Raw genomic sequence first — 26,784 nt, forward strand, 5'->3', positions numbered from 1 at the left:
AGCTAAGACAACCTGAAAACAAATCTAGATTACATGAAAAAGAGCTCAAGGCCCAAAATATAAACAATTATAAGATTTCCCCATTGAAACTTCTTCTTTTCTATAAGATTTCTTTTAATTTTAAATTAGCTTATATTTGGGTATATGAAAAAATTTTCGTCACCCATTCTCTCGCCACTGCCGCTAGCTGTCAATGATCCTCCTCCAGAATCGGACGAATGGTGTGAACTGAAAGCCATAAGCCACATAGGAGAAGCTAAGCCCTAAAAGGACCAGATGGAGGCTCATAAGAATAAGAAACCAAGCAGCAGCAAAGAAGGCAAAGAACCAAGGATGAACATGGTACGTCGCAGCCGCATGCAGAAGAGGAGATATGGCTCTTCAAACAGTCCTTCCTGCCTTTTGGAATTAAACCTAATGAGACACCACCATGCTAAGCAGGAGCCATATCTTGACAGGTGATGGAGCCGAATATTTGGTTCTCCAAGGATTCAAGCATGCAGGCGAGAATATCATGGTTCCTAAAGGAAACTAGACCTATGATGCCTAAACATGCATGCACGACCACAAAAAACACAAACAACCCAAATATAAAGAAAATAAAATTAGAAAGGTAGATAAATGGAAATTCAGTCTCTATATCCGGATTGATTTATATTAATTCTCCATAACAATAGATTCAAGGCAAAGGAAAGAGACATCTACTACAACCAAATCTCCATATCTGCAGGAAATTGTCGGATATCTATTTTTGTAACGTTGAATTTATTTTTCTATGTCATTATCCTGAGGATTATTATTATTATTTCTTTGTCATGATTTTTTTAATCCAACATTTTTCAGAATCTGTACATATTGTTCTTGAAATGGGTAGTGGCTACAATTCACAATCAATCAACAAAGCCATCACATTGAGTTTGGTCCTTGTCACCACTGATTTAGCAAGAATCTTCAATGCTTTACAGATATGTAGGAAGAGATATATCATTCATTTACTGCTTTCTTTTGAGAGTAAGAAACAATAAAGTAAATTATATTTTATTACATTATGCTTTATCAGACGTACATATTAATTTAAATACTAAAACTAAGTTCAAATATTGCTTATATGTGACTTAGATGGTTAGGTTCTGTCCTCTCATGCAACTATTGGAAAAAATAATTGGATATCTTCTGCTGCTTGAATATTGTTATTTGTGGAGACAGAATATAAACATCTTAATCAAATTAATCCTATGCTTAAAAAAGATGTTTATGCTTATCTAACCCTAATCCTTGGGGAGAATCCAAAGATTATATTAACCAAAAAAGGTTCAGCTATCATAACCTAAAAAGTTTTCATGGTTAATTTTCTGATGGCTGGTTTTCCTCTTTTCTATTGGGTGTAATAAATCCTAATCCTGATTGTTTTCACAGCTCGCAACACTGTTGAAAAGGCAAAATTATATATATATATATAATACAATTTTTTCTTTTTTAATTTTTTTGTATTAAATAATTAAAAAAATAAATTTATAAAAAAATAGTTAATTAATAAATTAAATTATCCAGAAAGTATGTAACGGATAACATACTATGGCTGCCACAAAGGAAGGAGGGAAAGAAACAAAAGCAGAAACAAAGAAAGAGACTGCTGAGGGCCAGGGTATTCGAGTGGGAAACCTGTCATGGTCATGCTGTTGAACAAGTGGCTTTGAGTTATTTTCTTTCTATTTGTGTACTTCATTCAAATTCATTGGATTTCTTATATATGTATGTTGTTCATTAAAAAACTTAAATAATGCTATTAAATTTCTCATATAATTACCTTCTCAACTAATTAATTTCTTAAAAATGTGTTAATTATTATTTTTTTTTCCCTTAAAGATTTTATTAAATGGGTATTTAAATTAAAGAGAAGACATTTTAAAGTACATATATAAGTTAAATGATATTCAGTGTTCCTTGTACTTTTTATTTTATTGGTGACTTTAGCCCTGTCGGCTTCCACAACAGAGTAATGGCCGCAATTTAACGGTTGGAATTGGATAAAAGCAGTGGGTGTCAATTCAGGTGGAAACTTCACCTATCTCCATCATTTATTCCAATCCACCATCACAAACATTTGCCACCAATTTCTCTAATATTATACCATATCCTTTTATAGCATTGCTATTTGGATAGAATTCTTCTTTTTTTTTGGTAAAAAAATAAAGATTTGCATGAATAGGAAATGGGGTCAGCCTAATAATTCCCCCAGCAAAAAAGTTAGAAACTAATGGAGCCAGTGCCACCGCATACTCATCTTGGTCAAAGAAACCAACATTACATCTGCTTTTCAATTTAAAAATTTCTATTAAATCTACCTCGATTTAAGATAACGGTGATGTGTCTCTAAAATTTTTAGGTGAATTAGATCGATTTCAAATTTAATACTTTCAACAAAACTCAACCAAAGATTAGATTCTCCTACTTAAATCAACCAAACTTGCGACAAACTGAGGAAACACTCATCAATGGAGTTGATAAAGGGAACCTGTAGCACTCATAGACACCTGAATGTGTCAAGAAGGTCTGCCATCCAAATAAAAGACTGGCTAAAGACCTAGGAGATGCATGGTTCTAAAAAACCAGATCTACCTTCCTCAAAGCAGAAAAGAAGGAAAACTGATGAAGCGCAGATGATGAAGAGAAACAAGACTTCACCTGCAAAACAGACATGCAACTGGAGAAGTCAATCTATCAAACCATAAAAAACCAAACAAGGCAGTCAAGAAAACTCTCTCCTTTAGAACAACCGTTGCCAGAGAAAATAAAATAAAAAATGTTATCTACACCTCAACTAAGTGGTGGAGAAAGAAAACCTACAGCTTGGTCAGGGAAAAGAGGCTCCCGGACTACACCAACAGAAAGAGAGCCTTGCACCCATGAAAAAGCAAAAGAAGGAGAGAAACTTTCACTCTCTGCAGAGAAAGAATCTTTAATGGATAAATTTTTATTTTTTAGCCAAAGTTACAAAAATAGGAAATTGGGGCACTCATCATTAATTAATAATTTAAGAAAATTGATTTTTCTAAATTCTTTTATTTAGACATCATATAGAATGGAGAAAATTAAAAAAATAAATAAATAAAAGAGTAGGAATCATTTTTCTCAACTCCTCCCATTTAGTTCAAAATATTTCTCATTAAATTGATAGAAAATAAAGAAAAATGAAAATTAATTATATTAAAATATTTGAATATGCTCATTGCAAAGTCTATATTTCTTAACTTGTAAGAGTATAATAGTAATTTTTTATATTAAAAAAGTTTTATTTTTTTCAATTTTAATAATTTATGAAAATAAAATAAAATTATATTATTTTCTTTTCTCTTATTTTTTTATTAGTTTCTTTTATTTTCTCTTTACAACTAGGCATCCAAACGAAAGGCACTTGAAGTCTTGAACGGAGAAGTACCCAACTCGTGTGGTTATGCAAGCTTCCTTGCTCAAGAATCATGACGTTCATATATTTTCTGGTTCATTTGAAGCCACAAATCCATATAAGCAATTTATTATATATCCACATTGTTTATGGCATTTTCCTTTTTTTTAAGAAAAATATTTTACCAGAATATGATATAGCAGTTGGTAGTATTATTAATGTGTACTTAAAATTTATTAAATCATTTTTTATGAATGTGTTGTTATGATTTATGTAATTTATTTTTCAAAATTAGAAACCCATCAGCTTATATGATGTGCTTTTGGGGTTGCTGAAACAGGTAAACAATTATTCTAATAATTATTGTGCTTAAAGAAGAAAAGAAGTATAAAATGGGAAGGATTCGCTCGAGTACAGCCAAGGAATCAAAAACACAAATCCATGGCTGAGTAACATAAACAGCAAAAGTTTTATGGGAAAAATAAAATAAAGGGTACCCTAAAATATCAAATACAAAGAAAAAGGTGAGAAAGATTTCAAAAAAAGGAATAATAAAAGGGAATGTATCATGATCAGTGCGAACACAGTTTATGGCAAGTGGCAACACATTATAACACTATTGTATCTTTATCTTCAACCCTACATGTCCTCTCCCATTTACAATTCTCTAAAAACCACCAGTTTCAGTTGCCGTATCTTTATCTTCATTCCTATAGCTCTTCTCTCTCTCTACCTTATTCTCTAAGGCCACCATTTCCAGGAGCCGTATCTTTATCTTCATCCTCACAATTTCACGGTTCATGCTCTCTTCAGGCCGCCACCAGTTCCCACTACTGTATCTTTATCTTTATTTTCATACCTTCTCAAGATTCTCTCTTTCTCTTCACTCACCTGTCTCAATTCTTGAATCTTTCATCTTCACCCTCACACAGAGTTTAGGCAGGGTTTAGTACGTTTTCCTGCGTCCTTATCTTCATTCACTACAAAAATTTCCCGGATTAGTAACGGAAATTTCCGTTACTAATTATTAAAAATCCGTTACTAAAACCATTTTGTAACGGATTTGTAACGGAAATTTTCCGTTACAGTGAACCTCGTTGCTAATGCATTAGTAACGGATTTTATAGTCCGTTACTAAATTAGTAACGGATTTGTAACGGAAATTCCGTTACTAAATTTGGTTTCCGTTTAGTTGATTTTAGTAACGGAATTTTTGGGTAACGGATTTTTCCGTTACAAATCGGTTACTAATTTAGTAACGGATTAGTAACGGAAATTCCGTTACTAAATTTAGTTTCCGTTTTGTTGATTTTAGTAACGGATTTTTCCGTTACTAATCCGTTACTATTTTTAACATATCAGTAACAACTTAATCCGTTACTAATCCGTTACTATTTATAAAATTATAATAAAATATTATAAATTATATAATCTAATCAGACAAACCTGTAAATACACTCACATATTACAACTAACCTGTAAATACACTCACATATTACAACTCATCTCAATAACAACATGTAAAAACCAAATGTCATGAATGAACTCAAATCCAATATCATATATTATGTAAATCAAATCAAACATATATCCAAACATCCAGCTGTTCAATTTTAAACTCAAAAAATTAACAAATTCTTTATTATCCTAGTACATATGTGTAATGAAAAAAGAAACTATAAATGTGTAGTGTTCTCGTCCTCGTCCTCATCATTTGTTTCATCTGCTTGATAAGGAGGCTGTGCAGGCTGTGCAGGCTGTGCAGAAGTTCCCTCACCGGGAGCTGAAGGCTGGTTGCCTTGTCTTTCACTCACAAGCTGCATAAGTAAATCCTTCACCTGTGAGAGCTCAGAGGTAATCCGCACATTTTGCTCAATCAATGCTTGTTCATTATCCTCACGCTCCTGTAGCTTGCGTCTGAGATCAGCCATTTCATCTTGAAGATCCTGATTTTGCTGAGCTGATGTGAAGGATGTATTAGCAGAAGTCTTGTTTGGGAAGAAAACTGAAGCCTGTGATCCAAGACCGTACACCCTTCTTTTTTTCTCTCCACCTACTGCCTCAAAGTATAACTGAGCCTCATCAACGCGGGATGCCTGACTACTGTCATTATCTGTCTGTGATGCTTGCTCTTTCAAAGTCAGAAAGCGATCCTTCAAAAAAAATACCATGTGATATAACAGTATAAACTACAAATCAAATAATTTACTATAAATTTATTTAATTTCTCACATGAATGGACTTTGAGCGTGCATCAACAAACTCTGAGGAACCCTTCTTCTTATGCGTAGCCTCAAATAACTCATGAGGTAGAGGATCTCTGCCTAGTCTTTCGCGCTGCAAGTAAAATATAAATAGTAATAACATGCTTCAATATAAATTCACAATAAATTGGATAAATTTAAAGTATTTGAAAAAATTTAAGTGAGAATGAATATTACGTACCATCTGTTGTTGATGCCTATACTGAGATATGGATCCTCCACAATGTCTTGATGGGCCAGCACCTTGCCCACCTGTTTCACTCTTTCTGTTATTTGAGAATTTTTTGCATTTCTCTTTATACTCAGTTGCTCCCCAAGCGAATTGCCATGCATCCATTACTCCTTCTGTCAGTGATAGTCTCTTCTCCTTCCCATTCCTTACGCTACACATAAGGCTACGATATCGCTCGGCAGCTTTCTTCCTCCAAGCTATCTTCATCAGTTGTTCTATTGCCTCCTCCCATAAGAAGTGTTTCTGTAATTACTCACATTTAGCTACAAATAATGCACAGTAAAAATAATTACATGTACAATATAATTTGTATTACCTTAAATTCTTGCCAATAGAATTCTTTAACCTCTTCTGGTACATTCTTCCAACAAAATCCATCTGCTACTAACTTTTCCTTGAAGATCAAGGTAATCCGCCTAGCAATCGGATCAGAAGGCTGCATGCTGTAAAAGAATAATTGACAAACAAAATAATTTTGAAATAAGCAAAAAAATTAAATGCATAGTTAAAAATACTTATAAATTTTACTCACACTGAATTTACTAAGTGAATATGTGGTCTGAGCCCTGTAGGTGCACAACTACCAGAAGCAGATGCAGATGTAGCCGTAGATGCAATAGGTGGCAAACCTATGGGTGCTGAGGCAGTAGCAGATGTGTGCACTGATGCAGGAGTGGATGATGCAGCACCCGGTGTGGATCTCTCACCCTGGTCTGGTCTAGGAATCAAAGCAGTGTGTTGTACCAAATCTTGATTGACATTTTCTGATTCAGTTGTGTGGACACTACCCCTGCCATGGTCTCCTCGACCCCGTGATGAAGATCCGCGTCCTCGTCCTCTCATCCTGTACAAATTTACATTATAAAAATCAAGATGTAGTTAACATATTTAATAACTAAAAGTAAAAATAGATATCAATTATGTTATACCTTCTATTCACTATCTACATCTAAGTCATCATCATCATCATCATCTGTTTCTGTTGCTATTATAGTTTCATCTTCATCATTTTCTTCACCATCATCAATTTCAATAACATCCCCAGTTGGATCATTTAATTGTTGTGTTGAATCATCAATTTCTCTAATTATGGCAGTGTGTTCCATTTCCTCTTGTTGAAATGGTTCATCAGCAGGTTGTGTATTTTCTTGTGTTGGAAGTTGAATTACAGAACGTGCTTTGACTTTTATAGCAGCCCACCAGTCAATTTTATCTCGCTTTAGGCTAGGATACGGAGTATATATCACTTGCATTGCTTGTACTCCCAGCACAAAAGGCTCATATCTATTAAAAGATCGTTTATGATTCACATCGACAAGTTTATATTTACTATGGATCTTTGTGCCTACATTTGGAGTGGGGTCAAACCAATTGCATTTGAAAAGTACAACTCGCTTGATTGGAAGACCTGGATACTCCAAACGTATAACTTCAAGCAATTGTCCATAGTAATCGCTTTCTTCGCTGCTGTAATTTGACCCCTTAATACACACCCCACTGTTCATTGTTGCTCTACTTGCACAGTATGACTTCGATTGAAACTTATATCCATTCACCATATATCCATTGTATGATGTCACACTTCGTAATGGACCCATTGCAAGCGATATGATAAACTTATTGGATATGTTATTGCACGAATCATGAGCAAAATTGTTGAACCATATAGAGAATTCACTCTCCAATTTGATGTCAATCTGAGAATCATTGACCAACGGATCATTTGAGCGCAATTGATCAATGTAAATGCTGGAAAAACCTCAACTCCATTAGAAAAAGTAATTTATGAACATAATATATAAATTACTTATTTACGATAACTTACTCAATATAGGGTTTCACTTCTGGACAATTTAATAATATGTACACTTGTGCTGCTTTATACTCATCCTCCATAAGATATCTGGTTGTCCCTTTTCCTATTGGTCGACCGGACTGCATGAAGATTGATAGATTGCCTTCATAATTTTCAGTACTTTCTGAAATATCAACATTCCTTGGCACTTTTCGATGTCTAGTTTGGACATACGATTCAAAGTAATGTGCACAAAATGAAGTTGCTTCTTCTACTAGGTACGCATTACATATTGATCCCTCGACTCTAGCTTTATTTCTGACATTATTCTTAAGCCGTCGCAGATATCTATAAAATATATGACCAACATTAGTAAACATTATTAAATAACTTAATTAAAGTGAAGTTAAAAGAACTTACCGTTCAAAAGGATACATCCATCGATATTGCACTGGACCTGCCAGCCATGCTTCATATGCTAGATGGAGAGGGAGGTGTTCCATACAATCAAAGAAGCTTGGAGGGAAAACACGCTCAAGCTTGCATATGATTAAAGGAATTTCACCATGCAACCGCAACATATCACTCTCACTTATAGTGGTAGATGTTAACTCCTTAAAAAAATTACTCAACTCTGTTAAGGGTTGCCACACATTTGATGGAAGCAACTCACGAAATGCAATTGGCATAATCCGCTGCATGAAGACATGACAATCATGACTCTTCATACCAAACATCTTCAGCTTCTTCATATCAATACATCGCCCCATATTGGAAACATATCCATCGGGAAACTTGAGATTTTTCAACCAATCACATAATACTTGCTTACTTTGCTTATCTAGAGTATAACAAGCTTTGGGATATCTCCTAGTGACTTGATCCATTTCCAACTCTGGCCGATCACAGATCACATTTAGGTCTGCCCTTGACTTGGCATTATCCTTTGTCTTTCCCTCAACACTCATTACAGTGTTGATTATATTTTCAAAAAAATTTTTCTCAATGTGCATTACATCAAGATTGTGTCGAATCAAATTTGTTTTCCAATACGGTAAATCCCACAAGATGCTTCTTTTTCGCCAACCGCATTGCTTTGATAGACGGGAATTTATTTCAAATGCATCCTCATCTATAACCCTCTTAAACCCCAATTCATCAATCTGTTTAAGTATTTCTTCACCGGAAATAGGTGGTTTAGCTTTCTTAGTAACAGATACATTCTTCCTAAAAGCTGTTTTGTTTCTTCTAAAAGAATGGCTAGGAGGTAAAAATTTGCGATGATTATCAAACCATGATTGCTTACCTCCTCTTGTCAATGTGAATGCATCACTATCTTCCATGCAATAAGGACAAGCAGTTCGTCCTGCAGTGCTCCATCCAGATAACATTGCATAAGCAGGAAAATCACTTATAGTCCACATTAAAGCAGCTCGCAAGTTGAAATTTTCTTTATTGAATGCATCATATGTTTCAACTCCATTCTCCCATAAATCTTTCAACTCAGTTACTAGGGGTTGCAAATACACATCCAACTTATCTTTTGGATTTCTAGGCCCTGGGACAAGTATAGTGAGAAACATATACTCACCTTTCATGCATAACCATGGGGGTAAATTGTACGGTGTCAATATGACAGGCCATGATGAATATTGCTGACCAGATTGTCCAAAGGGTTGAAAACCATCGGTACACAGTCCAAGACGGACATTACGTTTCTCAGCACTGAAATGAGGCCAATTATTATCAAAAGCTTTCCATGCATGCGAATCAGCTGGATGATGCATTAAATCATCATTAGTCCCATGATTTGCATGCCAAGTCATATCCTTAGCTGTAGCATTAGATGCGTACAACCTTTGTAGTCTAGGTGTGATTGGCATGTAATACATTTTACTATAAGCAACTTGGGTTTTACTAGAGCTCTGGCTAACTTGCAATCGTTTGTACCTCGGATGATCACACACCTTGCACCTGAGCAATTCATTATCCTCACCCCAATAAATCATACAACCATTTAAGCAAGTATGAATCTTCTGAATTGGTAATCCCAAGCCTTCAAGCAATTTCTTTGTAGAGTAGAAATTATCAGTAAACAAATTATCAGTAGGTAAAATCTCTTTGATGAATTGGCAAATATTGTCAAAACAACGTTCGGACAAATGATGTTCAGATTTGATATTCAATATCCTTGCCACAGCTGACAGTTGTGAATGATTTTCACAACCTGGCCACAATTCCTGATTAACAGCGGCCAACATGTCGTACAATCTCTGAGTAGATTGATTTGGAGGCTCATTACTAATTGATGGGGAGAAACTCGGTCCTGCTGCATCTACAACTAGTTGTTCATAAGCATTAGAGAACTCAGTATGTTGATATTCCACATTGCAAGTGTTGTAAGTCGAATCATTACTTCTCCCGTGGACCTCATTGTAGGTTTGCATTTCTCCATGCAAATACCATACATAATAGTCCCTAACAAACCCATATTTCATCAGATGAAACCTAACTGTACTCTCATCTTCAAAACTGCGATTTTGGCACTTAAATCGATTACATGGACACCTAATAAGTTCTCCATTCAAACAGTCTGGAAACTGTTTGGCAGCTGATATGAATTCATTTAATCCTTCAAGGAATAAAGGATTTAGTAGACCATCTTTTAGTCTTGCATACATCCAACCTCTGTCAGAATGCATATTGTACCTATTATACCTAGAATGTATAACAATAAATGAAGAGTTGGTCACAAGGATGTCCTCATCTAAAAAAAATATTAATAAATAAAGTAATGGTTATGTAAATAAAGCAACTAAGTCCCAAGTCAAAGGAAAGTCCACAGGAATCATAAGGAGAGAAAAGAAAGCAAAATAAGCCACAAACTACCATGAATGATACTAAAAATAATCTCCAATCTAATCTCCAAAAGTAGTATTAATTTAATTTAATTAATTTTAAGTATTAATTTAATTTTAATTTAATTAATTTTAATTTAATTTGAAGTATTAATTTGAAATATTAATTTTAAGTATTAATTTAATTTTAAGTATTAATTTTAAGTATTAATTTTAAGTATTAATTTAATTTTAAGTATTAATTTTAAGTATAAATTTGAAGTATTAATTTTAAGTATTAATTTAATTAATTTAATTAATTTTAAGTATAAATTTTAAGTATTAATTTAATTTTAATTTAATTAATTTTAAGTATTAAAATTAATTAATTTAATTTTAATTTAATTTTAAAATTAATTAATTTAATTTTCATTTAATTTTAAAATTAATTAATTTAATTTAATTTTAATTTAATTTTAAAATTAATTTAAGTATTTTTTCCTGGACTTCAGTATAGAATTTCTCTGTATCTGATATAAGGAGCAGTAGAAAGCTCATCACATGCATAGTTCATTTAATCATTTCCTAACAAAAAATGCAGAAAAGCAGGGGAAAAAGTCTTAGATGATTGATATATATATTATGTCCACAATATTAGGAATTTGGCAAATAGAGGATCCCTAGTTAGGTGTACATCACCAACCTCCCAATCTATTATTTGCTGGGTGTAATTAAAAGAACTGTCCTCCCTTTTTCAAGAACCTATAAATTAAGGCACTTGTCCAATTCACCATAAAATTCAGCTCTCACTACAACTATCTAAAATAGGAAGAAACAGTATAGGATATTAGCGAAACCTCAGGACTTACAAGATTTGGCATAACATTATCAAGTGCTCAAAAACATCAATAAATGAGCTTGTAAATAATTTCTCCAAAAGGACTTGTAAACTAATTTTCGCACAAACACAGGCACAAAAATAAACAAAAAAAGAACCCACAGCATTTCACCTGAATAAGTGTCATAAATGCTGATTATGAACTGAAAATAAGCTGAAAAAAGAACACCCATGGTACAGTAGAAGCAGCCGCTTTTCAACATGTACAAAAATAAATAAATAAATAATACCACAGACAGTAAAACTTTTACTAACATTAGCAGAGTTGATACAAGTTGTGAGCTTAATGCAACATGACTGAGGTTCCTTCCATCTATCAATTTACTTCAACTCCACCAGCCAAGGAAAGCAATAGCATAGCGCCTAGTAGCTCAATGACTATCCTCAAAAATCCACGCTCTTCTCCTCCTTCATGTGCTTTATGTCCTTTCACGTGATTCCCTCTACTCCCTACCTCTTCCTTTGTAACCCCTTCCCCTCCAAAAATAGAAAAGTCTGTAACACTATTCTAAATCGTTCTTACTGTAGCTAGAAGATATTATATTATTAGAATTGTTCTCCTCCGAATAATTCAAGGGTGTTGAGGGATTAGTCTTCCAAATGGAAAAAAAAAAATTCAGCAAATATCAACTAAGAAACTAGAGCATTCTACTGCAGCATCATATTCCATCTTAATCCCCATATAAATCAGTTCTCAATGATTTAACAACATTAGAAATGCATTAATTCACCCAAAATCAAACAGACATACGGATCAAAGTCCAAAGAGAAACAAGATCATTTTTGGCTCTGAATGATAAAACAATCGTTCCAATACGACACAATGCATAAACAGAGCAATGCCACAAACAGCAAACAGGAACAATTTCAAGTTTGCAATAACAGTGTCCACAAATAATCAAGTTTATGGGTCTTCAAAATTAATTCAAACCTGCAGTGATTGGACCAGCGGATGACGCGAAAATCAGCAGAGGCTTGCTTGACGACGAGGAACAGCACCGGACAGTAGAAGAACGGGACCAGCGGATGCGCCGATGAGAGGGAGACGGACTAGACTGACGGAAGCAACGACGACAATCAGAGGGAGCGATGGCGAAAATAGAAGAAGTAGCCACCACCAGCGGACGCAGCAACGGTGGTGACAGCGGATGGTGACAGCGGGTGGTGACAGTGGGTGGTGACAGCGGGAAGAGAGGTTTTTGTTGAAATGCCGGGAAAGGAGAAGTAAATCTGTGTGATTGAGAAAGGGAAAATACCCTATTTCGTATATTAGGGATTTTAATTTTAGTAACGGAAACATCCGTTACTAATTTTAACTTCTGTAACGGATAGTTTATCCGTTACTAAATAAACTGAATTGAAAACAATTTAGTAACGGATTAGTTAATCCGTTACTAATTTTGTGCCCGTTGAACCAATTCTGTAACGGATATTAATCCGTTACAGAATTTAGTAACGGATTAATAACGGATTATTTAATCCGTTACTATTTTTGTTCTTTACATGATATCCGTTATTAATCCGTTACTAATCAGTAACAGATATTTTCCGTTACTATTTTCCGTTACTGTTCCGATAAATTTTTGTAGTGATTCTCGCACAAGATAAAGACTTACCTTTAATCTCCCCCCACAAGTCTCCAATTTGCGTTCCTGAGTCTTATCTTCTTTGCAGGTACGATTCTCATGATCCCTTCTATATATAAAGAACGTGCGGTTCGGGTTTTGTATATACATCTATCCATATATGAGAGTTTGCATGTGTGTGGTTACAGTTGAGAAAATGGCTAGAACCCTAAGCAGTGTTCATGATGTCCCAGATGCAATCCTTTCCAATATATTTTCCTTGATCACTGATATTCGTAGCCGTAATTCCATGTCTCTTGTTTGCGTCAAGTGGCACTTGATGGAGCGATCCACTCGCACTTCGCTTACTCTCAGAGGCAATATCCGCGACCTGTATCTTCTCCCAACTTGCTTTCGAGCTATCACTAATCTTGATCTCTCTTTTCTATCACCTTGGGGCCACCCGATTTTTGATTCCTCTTTTATTAACCCTAAACTTCTTGCTCAGCTTCTTCGTAGGGCTTTTCCATCTGTTGTGTCTCTCACTCTTTATGCCAGGAATCCTTCAGCTCTTCAACTTCTTGCCCCCCAATGGCCTGGTTTAAGCAAGGTTAAGCTCGTTCGATGGCACCAGAGATCACCTACGAATCCGGGTTCTGATTTTGTTGCGTTGTTTGAGCATAGCCATTCACTTACTTCGCTTGATCTGTCCTATTTCTACTGCTGGACAGAAGATCTGCCGCCAGCCCTCGAAGCGTACCCTTCTACTGCTGCTTCTCTAACCCATCTTAATATCCTTACCCACTCTTCTGCCGAGGGATTCAAGTCTCATGAGCTCCTTTCAATTTCCGTTGCCTGCCCAAATCTCCGTGAATTGCTTGCAACTTGTTTATTTGATCACAGATTCATTGGTTTTGTTGGAGATGAAACCCTACTGTCTCTTGCTTCAAATTGTCCTCGCCTTTCCCTTCTTCACCTTGTTGACACTGATTCCTTATCTGATGCAAGGGGAGACCCGGATGATGAGGGATACACTTCTGAGGATGCTAGAATCAGCCACACTACGCTTGTAGACATGTTTGCTGGATTGCCATTGCTTGAAGAATTGGTTCTTGATGTTTGCCACAATGTTAAAGATACTTGGCCAGCATTGGAAGTGCTTAATTCCAAGTGCCCAAGACTTAAATCGTTAAAGTTGGGACAATTTCATGGAATATGTAAAGGAATAGATGCTAGGCCGGATGGGCTTGCTCTTTGCAGCAGATTGGAATCATTGTCAATCAAGAACTCTGCTGACTTGACTGATTCTCGTCTGATAGCGATCTCCCTTGGCTGCCCACGACTAGCCAAGTTTGAGGTCCATGGTTGCCAGAGGATCACTGAAATGGGGATGAATAAATTGGCCTCCATTCTCCAACAAACTTTAATTGATGTTAAAATCTCTTGTTGCAAGTACCTAAATGCTGTGTGCTCCTTAAGGGCTCTTGAACCAATTCAAGACAGGATACAACGCTTGCACATAGATTGTGTGTGGGAAAATGTTGAACAGTTTGAAGGGGAAGCCAGCTTTTCAAGTGAATCTGCTTACCTGAGGCATTTCCCATCAGAAAAGAGAGGTGGTATATGGGAAGAAACAAGCTCAAGGAAGAAAAGCAAGTGTTTCGATGGTGATGACAATGAGTACTTTTCTAATACTTGGGCAAGGCTAGATTTTCTTTCCCTTTGGATTCCTGTTGGTGAGCTGCTGATTCCATTGACGTTATCTGGATTGGAGAATTGCCCTGTCCTGGAGGAAATTAAAATCAAAGTTGAAGGTGATTGCAGGCATCGACCAAGGCCAACCAACGCATTTGGATTGAGCACTCTTGCTTGCTATCCTCGGCTTTCGAAGATGAATCTGAATTGCGGAGCTGCAATAGGGTTTGCTCTGACAGCCCCTTCTGGGCTTGCGGATTTAAGCCCTTGGGAGAGATTTTACCTGAATGGGATCGGTAACTTGAACCTCACCGAGCTTGATTATTGGCCTCCGCAGGACACAGATGTTAATCAAAGAAGCCTCACTCTCCCGGCAGCTGGATTGCTGGCTCAATGTGGGAGGCTAAGGAAGCTGTTTATTCATGGCACAGCCAATGAACATTTTATGATGTTTCTGTTGAAAATACCAACTCTCAGGGATGTCCAGCTTAGGGAAGATTATTACCCCGCACCTGAGAATGATACGTGCACAGAGATGAGAATAGATTCTTGCTCTCGTTTTGAGGATGCCTTGAACAGGCGTCGGATCCCTGACTAGGAAATTGGGAGATCTCTCGATTCTGAGCAGCCTGCAATTCTTTCTTCGGCGAATGAGACAAAGAAGCAAGAATCTTGGTAATTAAGATGTTTGTGAATCTCTCATATGTATCAATTTTGGACAAAGGGCAAGAATCTCATCATCCAGATTAGTTTTGTCATCCCCTTGAGCATAACATTCTGGTTTAATATTGAAAGTGATTAATGTTCCATAATAAAAAACATACATTGAACACGGATTGCTGTGAAAAGAAATTTCGGTAACAAAGAGATTGGAGAAATGCAGAGGTAATCAAAATCTTGATTCAGGTCAAGTGACTTGTTGAAGAACACAATGGCAGAACTAACAAAGAAAGCAAACTGACTGATTCAGCAGCTTTATGATGGAAACAGCTCTCCGAATCCAGCAAGATATATAAATTGTAAAATTGCTTAAAACATCCATGGACATAGAGCAAGAAAAGGCAGAGGAAAAGCAGGATTTGGACATAAACAGTACACGTCTTCCCAGAAAACAAAGGCCAAGTTTACTTGGCTTGTCTACATTGCTCGGTGGAAAGACAGGAAAATTGCTTTCCTAGTGTAAGTTCTATTTTCTTGGATTCTTGTACTGTTTTTATAGAATGCACAGAAACCAGGAATATGGATAACCATTGTAGCTGTAATGTGGGATCACCAAGTGGCATCATGAGACCTTGATTTCTATGGTCCCATGTTTGTTTATTGCCCATCTCCAAGAAAATTTGGATAAGCCCACTTGAAAAGTCACCAGCTTTCACATGGGATTGCTTGCAAATTTACTAATTCACTCCAAGCTTTTTGTTGTGCGGCTAAAATTGAAAATATTGATTAAATTAATTTAATTTAAAAATTCATCTTTTTTTTTATTTATTTTAATTTGATTCAATTATTTAATTCGATTTAATTTTTAATTTTAAAAATTTTAGCTATCTTAATAAAAAAAATCAAAAAAATCAAATCGAACTCATCAGTGATAATAATATATTATTTTCAATAATACAAAGAGATTAAATTATATTAAAATTAAAAAATTTTAATTAAATTTTAAGATATTAAAAAATAAAGTGTAAAAAATGAAAAAAATTATTAAAAATTTAAATCAATTAAATTAACAGGCAGATTTGATTCTAATAAATATCAAAATTTTAATTTATTTAATTTAGTTTCATTTTGAATGGAAACGGCCGAGCGGTCACCCTAATTTTGGATTCCAAAGGTGATGCCTCCTGTTTAGAATTGGTTGGTTGTGGTTTCTATCCTATTCAACTAGTCCATCAAACATCACTAGACATTGTACTTTAAAACAATTATTAAAAAATATATCCTTTTTTTTAATATTAAAAAGTTTGAATTTTTAGTCTCTTTAAAAAAATTGCCGTTTTTCTTTTTTAATATCAAACATCACTAGACACTGGTAAACTAAATTGAGTTGATTGTTTTTTTAATTTTTCCTTTTTTATTAGGTTTGATTTTATTTTTATTTTTTAATACTTCAATTATTTAGTTCATTTAATTTAGAATTAAGACAGACACTCAATATAATTATTTTTACATTAATTTAATGTATTAATAATTTTAAGATAAGATGGTGATTATTTTCTTGTTGAGCAAAAAAGAAACTAAAATTAATCAACTATTTAAAATTAAAAGCTTTGCAATAATTTAATTGAATTGATTTATTTTTTTATCAAATTATTTTATTTAAATAAAATAAATTTATTTCAAAGGATGGGAATATGAATTGTTCAATTTGCAAAATGAGATAAATAAGATTGGATCCGTACAGAACGGTTAGAAAATACAGGAGGTGGCAAACGGCAATTGCAGAATTAGAATCTTGCAACTTAATTGGATTATTCTGCTTAGCTTACCTTTACGTCAATAACATCACAAACTCAAATAAAGAAATAAATGTTTCGTGAGCTAATAAATGATTTTTATCTTTTTTTTTAAATCAGCTTCATAATTAATATTTTAATTAATATGTAAAGTTATTTTAATTTTAATTCTCATCTCTCCTTCTTATTAGATGTGAAGTTATAAAGTTTGAAAATTTTTAATTTTAATTTTTTTATATTAATTAATTATGAATTTATAATAACGATGATTACAAATTCATATTTTTTTATTTTGTACTTTAACTTGATAATGGAATTATATGAATTTTATTTTTATAGATTATTTTCTTTAGATTGAATTTAAGTTTGATTTATATTATATTTTTATGGGATCTTGTAAAGTAAAAGAGAGAAATAAAGATTGAAAGGGAGAATGAGGGATAAAGAGAGAGAGTTTGAGATTGTGATTGTGATTTGGAGAGAGAGAAGAGGAAGAGTGTGTATATGTGAGTGAGAGTAAGGGTGAGCATTCGGTCGGTTCGGTTCAAAACCGAATCGAACCGAATAAACCGAAAATCGAAATTTTAGTTTTTATGAAAACCGAACCGAACCGATTTTGGTCAGAAACCGAATCGAACCGAACCGGTCTGATTCGGTTCGGTTCAGTTCGGTTTGATCGGTTTCGATTTTTAATATTTTTTTAATTTTTTACTCTTTATTTTTAGTATTTTAAAATTTAATTAAAATATTTTAATTTTAATATAATTTAATTTCTCTATATTATTAAAAAAATATATTATTATTCCAAATCGGTTCGGTTCGGTTTTTTCGGATTTTTTTCTGATCAAAATCGAACCGAACCGAACCGAAATAACCGGAATTTCTGAAATTTAAAACCGAACCGAACCGAAATGTATAAAAAACCAAACTAAATTTTCAAATCGGTTCGGTTCGGTCGGTTTTTTCGATTTGAACCGGATTCTGCTTAGCCCTAAGTGAGAGAGATAAAAGAATATATGAAGAGAGAAAACACAATGAAGTACAAGTAAAAGTTTTAAAGGGTATTTAAGTAATTTAAAGTGTTCTAACCAGAAAACTGAATATAAGAGATTAAAAGAAGTTTTATGTTATTTACACTAAAGTCCAAGAGTTTTAGGTTTTGCATTAAAGTTTAAGGACCACACCGTTATAAAATTTTAAGTTCAGGTATAATCTGTAAAATTTATCCAAAACTTATTATAAACTTTATTATTATTATTATTTATTAAACAATCTTATCCATTTAATTATATATATATATATATATATATTAATTAATTAATAATATACATTAATAACAATTTATATTTTAAAATTTTATGCTTTCATAAATTATTTAAATTTTATTTTTAAAAAGAAAATGTATAAAAATTATAAACATTATCGTTACAGTTGTATAATTTAACATTTAATAATCATGAAAGAAGTATAGCCAATGAGTCAAGAATCAAGGTTTTAAGAGGCAGAAGAGGGTGTGGAGGAGAGAGAGATAAGAAATGAGGGCTTAGAGTTAGAGAGCAAGTCCACTAAATTTCTCTTTGTATTTAATAAGGCTAAGATTCGGCGGGATGGTTAGATACAAATATCTGGGCAGTGACTCGATTCGATGGGTTGATAGCTGATCTATGATTGGTTTTATATAAATCCCTTCATATTTGATTTTGATGAAGGAACCTGTAAAATATGAAAAGACGGTCAAGGGTTCACCAGGGATGCATCCAGTGGAAATCCTCCGACGCTTAAGTTAGATCAAAAGTATTTTGAGATTTATTAATATGAAGAGAAAGTAAATAATAATAAAGTATTGAAGAGAAAAGATGAAATTACAGCATGTATAAGAGTGAGAGGAGAGGGAGTTCTCCTATGAATGTATGAGGGCAAAGGCGAGAGAGAGAGTGTAGTCTAGAGTCTTGTCTAGCCCACTTTAAGTGTGGTTGGTTCAGGGATATTTATACCCCGATTCTCTACCTTATGTTTCATTAGATTGGATGGTGGCGTGTTGTAGCAGGTATGTTAGGCGGCTAGCAGTCGATTAATCAATGCGGAGCTCATTTTCCCATACTCTTTGGCAGGTGCGTCAAGCGGTTGGGCAGCCTTTCTGCACGCACATTTAATACTTCGGAGGGGTTAGAGGGGTCGATCATTGTGTTGAAGGTTGACGCCTTACCCTAGCCTTATCAGGTCGTGCCTGGCTCACCTGTCCTATATAGAGGCAAGTTCCTTTCGGTCACTAAGGTCGGCTGTGTCTGTATTCAGTGCCTCGTTATAGTGTGAGCTTGAAAAGATTTACTCGTTTGCTTTTGGATTTGAAGAGGTCGGTCAAAATTTGTACTTATCTTCAGACTGTATCAGATCGTGCTCGGCTTGCTCGGCCTACTTAGGTCAGTTCTCTTCGATTTTCTAGATCTGATTAGACTATGGACACGCGTCCTAATCATAGGAGGCCTTATACTTAATATATTATCAAATGCCCTTTCACTTCTCTGATGGTTATTTATGACGGTTAGAGAAGGAAATTTGATCTGCTGATTTGACGTCATTTGTTCATTTGATAGACGCTTATGAACTTTGAAGGTAGGTGTGATCAGTTTGAATTAATCGACTTATTATAGATCGAACTAAGGGAGTGAATTCCATCCCTACTTTTGAAGGTCTTTTTATTAGAGGTTTTACATTGATAATCTTCCCTTGAGATTTGATCTTTGGTGGTCTTCTATGGAAGATCTGATATTGATGGGTTTCCTTTTGAAAGGTTTGACCTTGGTGGTCTGCCCTTCCAACCTGACCTTAGTGGCCTACTCTTCTGGGTCTTGTTCTTCAGCTCTTATACTTTTGACCTGACCTTACTAGTTTGCCTTCTTAGATTTCTTTCATAGAAGGTCAAACCTTGGTTGTCTAGTGAATCCTTGCTTCATCTGAGGGAGTTTAGAATAATGTATTTATAAATATATGGTAGGCTTATTTTCGTCTTTCTCTTGTTGTAGAAAATTTTTGATTTCTTGTAACGCGCATCTTTTTCAAGCACTTTTTGCTTATGGTCTTCTGGGCTTGTTCTGGTCTTCCGGACTATTTAGTCTTGATTATTTATCCGAGCATTTTTGTTCGTCTTTTTCCAGACTCTTTAGTCTTAATTCTTTATCCGAGCACTTTTCTCTTAAACGTCTTCTAGGCTCTTTAGCATTTTTCGGGCTCTTAGCCCTGATTCTTTTCCCGAGTTCTTTGTCCTTAAGCGTCTTTCAAGCTCTTAGCCCTAATTCTTTTTCTGAGCACTTTTTTCTTAAGCGTCTTTTGGCTCTTACTCCTGATTCTTTGTTTGAGCAATTTGGCGTCTTTCGGGCTCTTAGCTTTGATTCTTTTTTCGAGCACTTTTGCTCTTTAGCATTTGTTGGGCTCTTAACCCTGATTCTTTTTCCGAACTTTCTACCCTTGAGCGTCTTTTGAGCTCTTTGCCCTAGTTCTTTTACGGAGCATTTTTTTGCTCTTGAGCACTTTTCGGGCTCTTAGCCCTAATTCTTCTTTCGAGCTTTTGGTTCTTGTTAATCTTTCGGGCTTTTTGTCTTAGAACTTAGTCAGAGCATTGCGTGGGCTCTTAGCCTTGATTCTACTTCTAAGCATTTCTCTCTTTACCCTGGACCTTAGTTCGAGCTCTTAGGCTCCTAAGGGTATTCTGAGCTTTTTGCCCTAGACCTTGGTTTGACCATTTTGCTCTTGAACATCTTCTAGGCATTTTACCCTTCAGTGCCCTCTAGGCTTTTAGCCTGATTTATTTCTCTAAATATTTTTTTACCCTTAAAAAGCTTTCCAGGCTCTTACTCCTGATTCTTCTTTTGAGCTTTTCGTTCTTGTGTATCTTCCAAGCTTTTTACCCTGGACTTTAATATGAGCATTTTGTCCTGGACCTTAGTCCGAGCATTGCATGGGCTCTTAGCATTGATTCTACTTCTGAGGATTTCGCTCTTTGCCCTAGACCTTAGTCCAAGCTCTTAGGCTCCTAAGGGTATTCCGAGCTTTTTGCTCTTGAACGTCTTTTGGATTTTTTTTCTCTTTAGCGTCTTCTAGGTTTTTAGCCCTGATTTATTTCTCTGAGATTTTGCTCTTAAGTTTGGACTTTTTCTTATGTTTCTTGTGGAGTATACTCAGCCCCGTCGTTTATATAAAATCTTAATGTCTTGTTAAGTCGATTGGCCATTTATGTGTCTTAGTTCTGATGGCTTGAAAAAATAACTATACTTTAAAATTTAAACGAAAAAAGTAATAAACAAACTATTTGATAAAGATTACATCAAAAACTATCTTAAGGAAAAAAACTTAAGAGCATTTGTATGACTATAAAAGGTAAAAACGGAGAAAATAATAGTAGTCACTTTTCAATAGCGACAAAATTATGAGTTTAGCAAATATCTCCCACCTAAATTGGCAAGGACAAAAACTTAAGGCATTTGTATGACTATAAAAGATAAAAATAGAGAAAATAATAGTAGTCACTTTTCAATAACGATTATGAATTTAGCAAATATCTCCAACCTAGATTGGTTTGGACAAAAACTTGGAGGCATTTGTATGACTATAAAAGATAAAAATAGAGAAAATAATAAGTCACTTTTCAATAACGACAAAATTCTGAGTTTAGCAAATATCTCCCACCTAGATTAGTAAGGACAATAACTTAAAGGCATTTGTATGACTATAAAAGATAAAAATGGAGAAAATAATAATAGTCACTTTTTAATAGCGATAAAATTCTGGATTTAGCAAATATCTCCCACCTAGATTAGTAAGGATAAGAATTTGGAGGCATTTGTATGACTATAAAAGATAAAAATAGAAAATAATAGTAATAATTTTGTAATTGGAGACATTTGTATGACAATAAAAAATAAAAATAAAAAATAATAGTAATAATTTTGTAAAATTTAAATAGTGTTGTTAGATTAAAAAAATGTTATAAAATTAAATAAAATAATAATTAAATATTATAAAAATACACATGTCTATTTAAAATATTATATATAATAAAGTAAAGATAGATTTATAAAAAGAGTATGATGAGAGAAAAAGAAAGGAGAAGTGAAATATTATAGCTCAACTTCCAATAAAAACTATCCTCGTCATAAACATAATCTCAAAGTTTTAAATTTAGTAAATATATATCAACAAAGTTCAATGATAAAATCATTACTACAAAGAAAAACAAAATAATGAGATAAAATTCAAGAAAAACAAAATAATGAGATAAAATTCAAGAAAAAAAAAAAAGAAATTCTTGCTCTGCACAGATACTATATAATTCATATCAGATACTATATAAAAATGAGAAGGAGAAAAAGCAAGAAATGATATCTCTCACCAAGCCAGTATGGTTCGTGTCTGATTCAGACCATCAACGCATCACTCCCTCTTGTTTGGTCTACAGTTAGACAATTCGATAATCCACACGCCTATAAGAAATTCATGGAGAGTTGTCAGATTCTATAATACTTGAGTTGTCAACTTCTATGATACTGGGATAGAAAGTTTATGTCAGGTGAAGATTATCTCAAGTTTACCAGCAAAAACTAACACTGAAAGGTTAGACAATCTCCACAAGGATTCATACTTGATGGTGGTTGGCATCATTGGAGGTGATCATAAGCTTCATAACGATCGGTTTGTATGAAATAGAAGAAGAGAAAAATAGGAGCAAGACAATTATGATAGAGTCCTATACTGTGGATGTTCCCTTGGATAGCTATAAAGAGGATACTTGTTTATTTGCTGATACTATAATCAGGTACAACTTTAAGTCGCTGACTAAACTCACCGAGAAAATGACTTGTTTTTCACTGACTAAACTCACCGAGAAGATGACTTGTTTTGCTGATATTATAATCAGATACAACCTTAAGTCATTGACTAAATTCACCGAGAAGATGACTTGTGAATACTCACCGAGAAGATGGCTTGTGAATAACTCAGAAAATAAGTCCAAATTTGTAGATAATTGTGTTACTTTATTTTGTGTTAATTTTTTTATCTGTGAAGTTATAATCGGCAACTATAGTTGTTTTAACCGTGGAAACTATTATAATAATAGCTACATTACTTTTAATATAACTTTATAATTGATTTCAATGGTATTTATCAATAAAGTTAAGTTTTCACACAATTATAGAATAAATTTTGAATAAAAAATATTTAAAAAATAATAATTTTACTGATCTATATTTTATTTTCGAGAGTTATAAAAAATGAGATAAAGAAATATTAATTTTCCAAAAATAAATTTCTATAACTAAAATGTAGAATTACAAACTATCAATCATTTTAAACCCACATAGACACAAGTGATTTTAAATGGGATTGATCGAAATTATCTAATTAAATTGGAGGCTATTAATGAACTTTAAGTTAAGATTTATTTTGAAGGTTAAGGTAAATTATAATAAAAAAATATTTAAAATGAGCCAATTTGCTTTTTTTAAAAAAATAAAAAAATCAATAATTAAATTATTTTAATAAATTAAAATAAAAATCTCCCCAGCTGAACAAGCCTTATAAAATCATTCAGAAATAGAGGTCATGACTTGTTTAAGGTCGTGCTGGTGGAGTTTCTTGATTCTGGTTCTACTGGATCTCTCTACAGCTTTAATTCATTTGGGCTTTAGCTCCAAAGCGAATCTTGTCTCCAAGTATCATTTCAAGATTTTTTTTTTCTTTTTTTTTTTATCATTTCAATGAAATACCTTTTGGTGATTAAGATATTTGAAGACAAGATAGCCCACCACCAGCAGCCCACAAGCAACTACCATTTTTTTTCTTTGACCGTTGAAAAGGGGCAAAGTGTGAGGCTCAACTAATATTCGTGACAGTTTTTACTCTAATTTCTAACTCACGCCTTCATTTCCAATTAATGAAAATATGTTACTTTTTTAATATTTTGTTTTTTTAAAAAAATTTTTTGATATATATTAAAAAATAAAATAAAATAATCAATTTCATCATTATCTGACTTCAGACATGTATAAAGAAAAAGCATCAGCAAGATCAACTCAAGCATGCAGGAGAGGAGCCAACGGAGCTATAGACAGCCTTGCCTCTGCATTATTGCAATTCTCTAAAAAAAATCGTCAGCTTCGCCTAATACTGTTGCATAGCCATAGCTCGGGGCTTGCAGGGCGAGTCCCAGAAACTGTAGCTCCAGGATTGCTGAGAAGGCGAAGAACTGGCCCATTATCAACGTTATTATCCAACAAAAATGGCCCAATACTAATAATACATGGGTCCAAAGAATGTGAGCAAGTGTTTCAAATTTGAAAATTTTAGCTGTTTTGAGTTGATGATGCTTTGATTTGTTGGCAGTGAATTGTTAGGTCACATCAACTGACATTATTGAAGTGGAGGGCCCTGCTGAAATTTTGAGAGGAACATTGCATATTCAATATATGCTTCTTTATCCTCCTCCGTGTATCTTTCTCTGTTAAACTGCCCCACGGATCAGGTCTCCCGTAGTTCAAGTCTTACAAAACAGTTGCAAAGACTAGGGATTTAGTTATTTGATTGGAGTAAGTAAACTGAAGAGTGGTACTTTTGAAAAAATGTAAATAATTTTTTAATATTTTTTAATATTCGAAGTAATCACAAAATATAAAATTCATATATATAAAAGAGAAGTGATGTATGAATTTCTTGGGTTGAGGGACAGATATTTATTATGGGATAAGGAAAAAACGTGGTGATTAAAGGGTGGAAAATGAGTGTGGTGGTCCTCTTTGAAAGGGCGAAGTGCTGGGCTGTTATGCAGTGCATGGCTTGGTCGTGGCGTGTTCAATTCGGCAAGTGGTAGGGTAAGGTAAGGTTTTCTCTTTTTTATTTTTTTTTATTTTTAATTTTTTTCCTCATATGAAGGCCAAACACAGACAAAAGCACTCCCCAATCCTCATGTTTCGTATAATATCATTTTTGGACATTCCTTTTATTTATTATTATATGCTCCAAATCTTACAATTAAACCAAACACATGCCCTTTGACCACCGTAAAACCCTGATTTATTATTTGATTTTTCAATCCTTTATAATTCAATTAATGTTTTTTATTTAATTCTAATTAAATTTTATTGATATGAGATTAAGAGAAAATAGGGTTTACTATGGTTGAGTAGTCGTGGGTTCGATTCCCACAGACAGCGCGCCAATTATTGATTTGAGATCCAGAGAAAATAAGATTTACTATGGTTGAGTAAGCTCTCTCTCAATAGAAGAATGTCCCTCTCCTTTTTATCCTTTTTTCTTTTTTGATCAGTGGCGTTTAACAGCTTTTTTGCTACAGGGATGTCTGTCTTTATCATTCAGTTCCGTATGTACAGTGGTGTCAATTCCCCTTATTCATGTCAGATAACCATTTAATTCTCTTCAGGATGCGTGTAAAAGGACTGCGAAAAGACCGGACATGCTACCCACTACTGGTCCTATTGCAGAGTTGGCTTCAACGTTGCAAATCATGGGCTCGCAGATGGCCAGGTCAGCTGAGGTCTTCAGTTGAGATCTTCATGTCCAATCCACTGTTGTGGGCGGACTTTCTTTGAGATGCTCCAAGTTTTGAACCGGCTTTTGCTATCATAAATCCTAAGCCAACCGAGAAAGGAAAAAGACCCAGCAATTATTAAATTTTATATTCAATACTTCAAAATTATTTTAATAATAATAATAAAAAGATAACAAACCCATTCACCTAAAACTAAAATCTTTATTCTTTTAGCAATAAAAGATGCAGCCATTTGTTTTTTTTCCGCAATTTAAGGGAATTTTAAAGGGTTTTGCTTTTCAGTGGTTAGAAATTAACAGGAAATTGCTGTAAACAAAACGACAGGCGTTTTATGTTTTTTTCACATGCATTTCCTAATTGCATACAATTTGTCAATGTGTTATGTAATCAGGACAATTGGACAGGAATCTTTGAGAATAAACATATTACCAGAATATGTCCAAAATATATATTATACTTCTTCATCCTTCTCTTCTCAATTTCCTTTTTCTTTCTCTCTTTTTTTTTTTCTTTTTAAGTCTAAATGTGAAGTCCTTGTAAAATTATAATTGTTTTTATACTTTTAAATATAAAAAAAATCAAGTGAGCGTAATTATTTGGAAAAAATAATCATGAATTATTAATGATTAAAATGCATGGTATTGCCATAAATGCTACGTGTTAATTCGGCGATACTTCAAATCACACCCACCTTAATTAAATCTCATTTCATGCTTAAGACTTAATGGACTTGTCTTTAAAAGTTGGCCGGTCCATCTGCTCAATTTAAGGCCGTTAGCTTCATAACTGTCACTATCCAACTGCTTGTCCGTGACTACACACTCAATTTCTCTTCCGTTCGAATTATTTTTTCTTTTTATTCCAGCCATAATCATAATTTGCTTTAATTATATTTTTATTGTTTATAGGGAAATTTTTATATATTTCCCTATTAATTTAGTAGTAATGGTTGTATTTACTACGATATCTGTCTAAATAAAGACTTTCCCACGAAGAGAATGAAAGATTTGGGAGTAATTAATTAAATAAATAAAATATAGTAAATACCAAAATCAACGGGGAGACCAAAAAGCAAA

The 26,784-nt window shown here is 33.9% G+C and overlaps 3 protein-coding genes and 1 long non-coding RNA gene across 4 annotated transcripts; 1 reads left to right on the forward strand and 3 right to left on the reverse strand.

The window, feature by feature from the left end:
* Positions 1-2,427: 2,427 nt before the first annotated feature.
* Positions 2,428-2,995, reverse strand: LOC110604384. Its single transcript, XR_002486224.2, has 2 exons — positions 2,848-2,995; positions 2,428-2,685 (listed from the first exon to the last, which is right to left on the reverse strand). It is a non-coding gene; the product is annotated as an uncharacterized LOC110604384 (long non-coding RNA).
* A 2,087-nt stretch (positions 2,996-5,082) lies between these two features.
* LOC122722238 lies at positions 5,083-6,745 on the reverse strand. The gene is made up of 5 exons (XM_043952427.1): positions 6,435-6,745; positions 6,219-6,345; positions 5,852-6,145; positions 5,639-5,743; positions 5,083-5,559 (listed from the first exon to the last, which is right to left on the reverse strand). Exons 1-5 carry the CDS (start codon positions 6,743-6,745, stop codon positions 5,083-5,085), a joined length of 1,314 nt encoding a protein of 437 aa, XP_043808362.1.
* On the reverse strand, positions 6,604-10,663 carry LOC122722289. Its single transcript, XM_043952676.1, has 4 exons — positions 8,118-10,663; positions 7,728-8,045; positions 6,832-7,651; positions 6,604-6,746 (listed from the first exon to the last, which is right to left on the reverse strand). Exons 1-3 carry the CDS (start codon positions 10,397-10,399, stop codon positions 6,835-6,837), a joined length of 3,417 nt encoding a protein of 1,138 aa, XP_043808611.1. The 5' UTR covers positions 10,400-10,663; the 3' UTR covers positions 6,604-6,746; positions 6,832-6,834.
* A 2,412-nt stretch (positions 10,664-13,075) lies between these two features.
* LOC110604769 (F-box/LRR-repeat MAX2 homolog A) lies at positions 13,076-16,012 on the forward strand. Its single transcript, XM_021743063.2, has one exon. The coding sequence runs from the start codon at positions 13,179-13,181 to the stop codon at positions 15,288-15,290; it is 2,112 nt and encodes a 703-aa protein (XP_021598755.1). The 5' UTR covers positions 13,076-13,178; the 3' UTR covers positions 15,291-16,012.
* Positions 16,013-26,784: the final 10,772 nt, after the last annotated feature.

The sequence above is a fragment of the Manihot esculenta genome, chromosome 17 (genome assembly GCF_001659605.2).
Source record: "Manihot esculenta cultivar AM560-2 chromosome 17, M.esculenta_v8, whole genome shotgun sequence".
Classification (NCBI taxonomy): Eukaryota; Viridiplantae; Streptophyta; class Magnoliopsida; order Malpighiales; family Euphorbiaceae; genus Manihot; species Manihot esculenta.